General features: G+C 34.6%; 1 protein-coding gene across 2 annotated transcripts in view; it reads left to right on the top strand.

Annotated features, from left to right (window-relative positions):
* Nucleotides 1–436: 436 nt before the first annotated feature.
* The window catches only part of LOC147486024 (uncharacterized), a 49,339-nt gene continuing 41,065 nt past the window's right edge, over nucleotides 437–8,710 (top strand). The window contains exons 1-2 of one of the 2 annotated variants that reach the window (XM_086575196.1): nucleotides 437–750; nucleotides 1,130–1,202. In XM_086575196.1, coding sequence (XP_086431322.1) covers nucleotides 738–750; nucleotides 1,130–1,202 — 86 coding nt within the window. In that variant the 5' untranslated portion in view covers nucleotides 437–737. Of the gene's footprint in view, nucleotides 751–1,129; nucleotides 1,203–1,957; nucleotides 2,051–8,710 lie in introns of those variants that run through there. The other variant, XM_086575195.1, reaches the window with a different exon arrangement.

Genomic DNA, 8,710 nt, shown 5'->3' with positions numbered 1-8,710 from the left:
AAAGGGTTGCTAGGCGGCAGGGTATTTGGATCTTGGGAAAAATAGGCATACATCTATTACCGCTTATACATATCTTTTTTTGGGCGGGATGTTCGGTTGATCGACAATCGACTTAAGTTATTGTAGCTTTGTGGGAGGTAATTTGGTCACTTGGAAGAGCAAGAAATAGAATGTAGTGGCTCGCTCTAGTCTTTGAAGCCGAAGTCTGGGCTATGACTTCCACCACCAGTGAAATCCAAATAGAGAGTGCCCCTTATTTAGCTAAGATGTTATTTTGAATGACGCGTCCTATTTCTAATATCGAAATTTGTATATTTTCTCCATTGGAGACATTCAAGTATCTAATAATTATTCATACCGTATACTAGAGTGGAGTGGGATGTAAAATCCAAAAGTGCAGCCTAGTAGAGGTGTAAAATGGATAATCTAAGACACCATAAAAGACGCGTGTTCGCGCCATTTTCAATCACAAAAGTCGCCTCGTTTGAAAACAATTTTTGCGTTAAAACAAATAAAACGCCCACAACCAAATAAGAAAAGCCCAAAGGAAATAAGAAAAGCCCAAAACCAGATTTCCTCCACCCTCGTCCCCATTTCTCAAAAACAGAAAAAAAAAAAGAGACCTCCACTCTCACTCTCTCTGGCGATTCCACCCAAATTGAGGATGGAGATTTGTTGATCCTCAAATTCGAGAATGGAGATTTCGCAAAGCGTGATTATTCAATAGTGAATCGACAATGGAGAAGAAAGGTGAATTAGAGATTGGAATTATATTTTGGCAGTTATAAAAAAAAACATGTTTTAGTCCCACATCGTCTTTTTATACAGTGTTTGTTACGTATTTAATAAGTTTGATACCAGAAACAGATGCCCACGAGGCACCTTCCACCCACCACCCCACTTCCTGCTGAGGACATGGCAGGGGAAACACGACCCCTCACTGAGGCTGAACCCCCTGTCATCGAGGCACTACCACCCCCTCGGTGAAGGGGCTCCACCCATTTTTTTTACTTTTCAAGTCTCTGGTTTTTGCTTTCTGTTTGTATGGGCACAGATCCAATCCTGTCCTACAATCGAAACATTGGTGGCAACTGGTTTTTTTTTGTAAACCTCCATTTGTTTTATGCAGGTCATTCAAACTCCATTACCAGTTTAATAAGTTTGATGGGAAATTGCTTGCTTCTGGAAGTTTTATTCAGTAGGTATATTGTTATGCGAAAAAAGTTGCATCTTCTATGTTTTTTGCGTGTTTTGTTCTTTTTGGGGTCGTTATGTACTGAGTAGCCATAAGTTTTAATGATGCTTTGTGCGTGTACCATAGCCTTGTTTCTATCTTTTCGCCCTACGTGAAAATTTTCAATGAAATGAAATATCCGGAGATTTTACTTATTGAACCAAGCACTTGAGATTGGCTGGGAGTGAAGCTACTCCCTTAGTTAAAGAATACCCACCCAATTACTTAACCAGAAAAATATCTATCACTGTTATTTTGTTGACATTTTCCTTTCCGACTCTTAACGTCTACATTTCAATAGACTAGTTACATGCAAATAAAGAAGACAAATTATGGATTATGGTGGACATTCTTAGACAATTTTGGCCACAATCACTACATATGCCTACATCAGCTCAGTGCTCAGGTTGTATCTTATGATCTCATTTCCGGAAACAAATCAACGGGTTCTTTTATGTTGTACAGGTTTGTTCTTTCTAATATACTGTATTTTCACCAAGAATTTTATAAATTAGTACTGTGACTTAGCCTCGTGAACTTTGTTCATTTGTTTGTGTTTTGTTTGATTTTTTGTTTTTATCTCTATTAATGATTATGAATCATAATAAGAGCAAGTTTGTAGCAAGGCTCTCCGATTTCAGCTAGTAAATGTGTATCCCTGTGAATGTGGCATTGTATTAGAGTGTCCAACTGTTTGTTCTAGGGATTCACTACATTATGATCCTGTTCTGTCTTTCAAGATGGGTAAACAAGAGGTGCTTAGAAAGTGGAGCTCTTCATTGAATGCATATCTGGTAGTGTGCATTCTTTTAAAAGGTAAATAATGTTGATGCATTGTGAAAATGAGTTCACATGTGTGGTGTTGCAATTTGGTGAAAATGAATTAGAAGGGCTGATATTGTCTCTTTGACACTCGAACGTGTTCTCAGTTTGTGTTTATGGCCGCTTTCTGTTGTATACCTATATAATACATTTATGAAGTTATTTAATGTGGGAATAGGTTTCATTATCTCACTCATCAGGCTGGTCGATATATACACAGCAAAGCATGTAAAACTTTTAGGACAAACTTACTGTTTACGAGTGTTAATTGACTAGGAATTGCTATTTTATTCCGAAAATAAACATTGTGATTCATATATGATGTTACATTTTGGCTCGTTTCACCACTAGTATGCAAAGTGAATGGCTTCATTCTTCTGTAGTAGTTGCATTTCTAATTGAGACTGCTTTTTCTGCAGGAACTAGTGTTCAGGGATAACAAACTAATGAAAATGCCTGATGTCAGCATTTTCAAAAGTCTTCTGGTGTTTGATGTATCTTACAACGAGATACCGTCCTTAAATGGTGTCTCAAAGGTCTCAAGCACCCTCGAAGAACTCCATGTTTCTAAGAATGAAATGACAAAGATGGAGGAGCTTGACCACTTGTACAATCTGCATATTCTTAAACTTGGTTCCAACAGATTAAGGGTAAACATTACTTTTGATTTTAATTTGTTTGTTGAGACTCTCAAGATTTTAATTCATCAGTTTGGAACAGAAAGATTTGAATTTACCCTTACAACTCCATGTTGAATTCTATCCTTTCCCAGGTAATGGAGAACTTGCACAATTTAACAAATTTACAAGAGCTGTGGCTTGGACGGAATCATTATGAGAACAGTTAACTTGTGCGGGCTGAAATGCATCGGGAAGATTAGTTCTGAGCAATCGTTTGACCGATATGACAGGATTTCAAGTATGCTACCTTGATAGCCTTTTCTTTATTGATAAACAAGAATAGAGAATAATGTTAAGTCATAGTTTGCGTGACTAATTTAGTTTGCATGCTTCCCTTTTCGGGATTGTGTTGCATTGGGTGCCATAATGGTATTTCCAAAATGGAAGGCTTATCTACATTAGTTAATCTTCGGATCTTGGATATTTCCTCCAACAAACCGACAAAGAAGGATGACATTGAAAAATTGACCGAGTTTAGATGATTTTTCTTAGGTGTGTGTGTTTTTTTTTTTTAGTAAGGGGTGTTCTTACTTTATTATTACTATCCGGCTTTTTATTTTTCACGGGTTTTCGTTCTTTTTTCCTTCTTTGTCATTGCATTTATAGTTTATTTGACATTTTGACTAGACATTCTTATGGACTTTGCTATGTAGATTGGAAGATCTTTGGATGAACGTCAACCAAATTGCATCAACTGGATGGCTTTGATCTAGCTCTTCTTTGGTTCAAGAGATAAACTCACAAGCATCTACGTTGAACATAACCCATGAGTACGATTCTTTATCCGTCATATTTGTTTTTCAAAAGATTTACCTCCCTAGATTGCATCTTGAATGTGAGGTTTGTCCCATGATTATGTCCTACTCCGTCTTGAAGTATTGAGTTGCTTTGTTTACTGCAGGGCAAATTTTCCTAACTATATGAAGACCACGAGGGGCAGTTTTTTCCCAAATTTGGGGAAATTGATTCTTATACATTCTCATAAAAGGTTGGGCCTTGAAAAAGGATGAGTAATACACGCTAGGATGTTTTGATTGTATTCTCATATGCAATTGTGCCTTTCCTGCAACTTGTTTTACGCCGTTGCTAACAAATGTGATTTCATCAAGTCCTAGTTCTTTGGATTCATATCTGTTTTGTATATTAATTCGAGAACATTGTAATTTACTTTTATTTTATTATATGGGTCTCAAGCACTATATCGGTTGTGAATATACAAATGTAGTAATATTTTGTCACCTTAATTGATCTTGTAGATACAAATCATCAATCACAAACCATTTGGGTGCAAAGGAGGATCACTAGCGAAATGTATGAGAGTAAATAATTATTATTATCTTTTTTTTTAAATCAATTAGATTAGTGATGCCAAAATGGCGTTATAAATATTGTGATGCCAAAAGATGCATCACTTTTTGTGACTATTTTATTTTGATATCACAAATATTTATGATGTCAAAACGCCGTTACAAATTTGTGACGCCAAAATGCCGTCACAAAAAATAGTGACGCCACGCCAAAATGGCGTTACAAAAAAAAAATGACGCCAAATTGTGACGCCACATTTGAGGTAAGTATTGTTTTCACGTCATTTATATATCTTGGATGTCCAACAATATCAAGGGATGATTGGACACTTGTTTTTGTTTATAACCAGCATCTAAACAAAGGTGTGGGCTGTGTCATTATGTTTGAACTACTTATTATCTTGCTTGGTTAGTTTGTATCCCTTCTTTCAAACATTCTCTATTTTCATTTTTTGTTCATCTTCATTTACATTTTTCTCTGACACTATTATTGTCATCTACTACCATGTTGATAAGTACATGCAATATTAGAAAAAGAAATTTCACATTGGCAAGGTATGTACATTATATTTTAACAGTCATGGTAGTCACTATTGATCGATAGGACATGATTTACACAAGTAGATTATATTAAGTAATCTGCTAAAGATTTGGCTTCTTTTGAAGCTTGATGAATTTTCCAAGCTAATGTGCTTGGTTTGCTCACTTAAGATGAAGTAGGGTTTGAATATTATATACCCAAAACTCAAACAGATTACTTTGGAACCAAATTATACTATTGTAGTGAGTATTCAATAATGTTATGAAACATCTATTGAACATGCTACTATATTTATTTACCTATTGGTTTTAGGATTTTTGCTACATACTTTGGCATTGAGAGTCAATTTGATGAGTTGATTCACAATTTCTTACCAATTTATAATATATAAACTACTCATTTCTCAAATTAAGATTACGAATTTAAGATTCCTAATAATTCCTAATACATACACTAATATAAGTTAATTAAAGTTAGTTTAGCGTATTGAATTCATTAAGTACTTGATGTCATGTCTTGAAGTTGAAAATGAAGAACACGTCTTAAAGATACTAATTTTATAGTGTTTTTATGTATCATCTCCAGTAAACTATAAGAATATACCGATATGTTTAGATATAATGGCCTTGGAATACCCAATAAGTTTAGAGGTATGGACGGTATACCAAACTTCGTTAATATTGGTGCAAGAGATTGAGCAAACGTTAGGAATTCCAACACGTAAAAAATAGAATCTCTAACACACAAATCGAACCAAAACACACCAATTTAAACCAAACAAACAGAAACCAAAGCTAAACCGACTTCGATATACCAATTTTTATTATTAAAAGTTTATTATTGCTATTATGTTTGTACTGCAACAAATCTTTGTAAGAGTTAGATATCCTAATAACTGCCACAAACAATTCGAGACGGGGTGGAGATGCAACATTCAATGACGGCAATTGGTTTTTTTTTATTTTATTTAGAAATGTCGGTGAAGGGGCGAACACGTGTAGAAAAATTAAGAATAGAAGATTAAAAAATTAAAAAATATAATAACACAAAGGAGGGGTTAACCAAGAAGGATATACCAATTCATCACGTTCTGGTGGAACAAGCAATGCTTCAATCCAATATATGAGCTAAAATATTAAGATTCTGTTAAACGAAGATAAAGGAAAACCTTAGCACCCCAGTTCGGTGGTCTTAGAGATGGTCAGCAAAGAAAACAAAGAAATGACTTTCAATAAAGAAAACACAATTATGTTTTTCCAAAACTCCAAAAAATCAAGAATAGGTGCGAAATAAATATGCCAAAAAAAACTTACAAATCAATGGACTGATTAAACTGCGATAAGCATCTGTACCTAAACAAACAATTTCGTGTATGTTTCTTTATTTATGGAATCAGTCCATACTAATAAGTCAGGTGAAGAAATAAGGAAAAAGAGAGTTTCAGACTTTCTGTGGTCTAAGCTATATTTTATTTTATCTTTAAATAGAATTTCTTGCAAGCTACTCTTGTCTTATTTATCTTGCCATATATTTGAGTGTGTTATGCCATAAATAGTATATATTGCCATATATTTGAGTGTGAAATGCTCATACTAGTGATTACCCAAACAAAATACACCAAATGTGAGTTGTTGAAGCCAGGATCCTCTTTCATATTTCTACATGCGATATTACCACAAATTGTCGAGTGCTTAAGAAGGTATGACTTATGAGAATTCGGGGATAGAGATGTACCTTATTGAAATGCTCATCTTGGCGATTACCCAAACAAAATACACCAAATGTGAGTTGTTGAAGCGAGACTCCTCTTTCATATTCCTAGATGCAGTATTACCACAAATTGTCAGAGTGCTTAAGAAGGTACGACTTATGAGAATTCCATGAGATACGACAGACTTTATCTAGTATGTTCAATATTTACCTGAGTAAACCCCTTATGAAATCTTGCAGCATTATCTATCGGCTCACCATCGCCATATCTAAAAACCTGTCACAAAAAGTGATTCAACAACAAATAATCAGGCCAAGCTCGTTCAAAAGTTCATCATACCCATTGAAGCTCATGAGGTTGACAGATCTCCCAAGAGCAGTTCCATACATGTGGACCTGAAAGAATAGCATAATATGCTTGTGATCATTTATGCCTGAGAACAAAAGGGAACTCGGTCTTATTAATAGGAAGAAATTCGATTTGCTATTTAAATCAAGTAAAGAGAAGGCCAATCAAGTTTAAATCAAGTACTAAAAATTAGAAAATAACAATCGACTTACATGGTTTTAGATAGTGTAACCGCGGAGGTAGTGTATTCATCTCTTTTTTTTTCTCATTTTTTTTTTCTCATTAGTGTTTAGAATACGTGGGGGTTTTTGAATTCTTGATCGGTAGGGAAAGGGAAGAAGATAAGAGACAATCGTAGTTTGAGGAGAAAAGTTAGGTTTTTGGTAGAATTGGGATAAGGTTTATTTACTTTGTTATTATTATTATTATTTTTAATTTGAGGAGTCCATAGAAAATTAAGCATAGATTAGGGAGATTTAAACAAATCTGGGGAGGTGTGACTAATTATTATTCCATCCGATTTTTTAGGAGCCAATCATATTGCTCAAGGTGCAAAATGGAGTGATATGGTGAGGAGAGAGAATGTGCGCGAGCTATTATATTTACACATTTACCTTTATCAAATATAATAAATTACAAATAAAATCAGATTATATCCTTGTAAATAGAAAATATGAGTGAGGGCAAATTTGGAAAACCAAAAATCCAGCAGACCCAAAAAACATTGTTGCTTGGGGAGTTTTCTTTATAAAGTAAAGATTATAGATTTATAGTATAGTATACCAATTTAACAACAAATCTTCGGGAAAGATTGCATCGTTGACATAAAAACATCCTCCAACTAAGCTATCTAAATTTAGTTCATTAACTGTCTCACAGTCACAGCCCTCACTTGCTGACGCAAAACTGCAAACGACGACATTATGCACATGCAAATACATTCACTACCTCCTCCCCTCAGTACGTGTTGCATAACATAATTCTATATCTATCAGCACGACTCAAAGTTTCCATGAAAAGCCTTAACAAGTCAACCTGCAAAAACAAAAGAAAAATGACGACCAGAGTAGCATACTTACAAGTCAAATAACTTACAAGGTAAAATCCTAAAGTTAAGTTTCACCAGGCCATACTGAGAAAACAACTTACTATTACTACCTAGTATAAAACATAAGTACAGGCGAGCAACACATAACATACTCTATTGTATCAACTATACAACAGCTAAAATTGTACGTAAACACAAGAATTCTCACAACGCTCAAAAGACTAGGAGAGAACGAAATAAAACAAATGGGAATTACACTTCATTCAGGTCGCTTTTCATCTTCTTCTCTTTCCCTACCAATCAAGAATTCCAAGCAAGAGTTCACAATAGCCCCACTACTACATCGAGCAAAAAAAAAGCAAAAAAGAAAGAAAGAAAGGATATTGAGCTCCTTCTATCTTGAAGCAATCATGGGATTCCCCAGAAAATAAGGCCAGTCAATAAGGAATGAAGTCCTCCAAGTAAAATTCCCACAAAAGCATTCAAGGAATACCAAAATCACAACTGAAGTTGGGAATAGAGACTAGAGTTTAAAGGACGATTCAGAAACAAAATCTGAAACAACATGGACAACAGGGCATGCAAAGTATTTGAAAGCAGAAGCTCATTTTTATATAATTTTTTTCATTTTATTATTATGTATCAAAAATCTGACTTCCAAATTATTGAAACTCATACAGTAAATTAATTGATCAAAATTCTCAGTGCCAATAATTTGTTATGGCTATTAAACAAAGCTACAAACATAGAGCACTGAGCAAAATCCATTAAAAAGTAAAAATTTGCGCTGTTGGTCATCAATGTGGGGAAAACTGGCACGAAGGAGCTCCACTGGCATTTCCTTATAGCACTCGCTGCTTCTAACCCCAATTGTTGCAACATTTGGACCCACTAAAGAAAACAATTAATTATACCTCTTTGCTTCCACTTCTACTTGTAAATGATATATTAAAATGAGATTTTCATATATGAGAATGCACAATTGGTTTTAATCTAACGGTTCAATCTAAGTTTGTTTT

Source organism: Coptis chinensis, chromosome 7 (genome assembly GCF_015680905.1).
Source record: "Coptis chinensis isolate HL-2020 chromosome 7, ASM1568090v1, whole genome shotgun sequence".
In the NCBI taxonomy this organism is placed as follows: Eukaryota; Viridiplantae; Streptophyta; class Magnoliopsida; order Ranunculales; family Ranunculaceae; genus Coptis; species Coptis chinensis.
The sequence above is the reverse complement of the archived record's forward strand: the minus strand, read 5'-3'. Positions and strand labels throughout refer to the sequence as shown.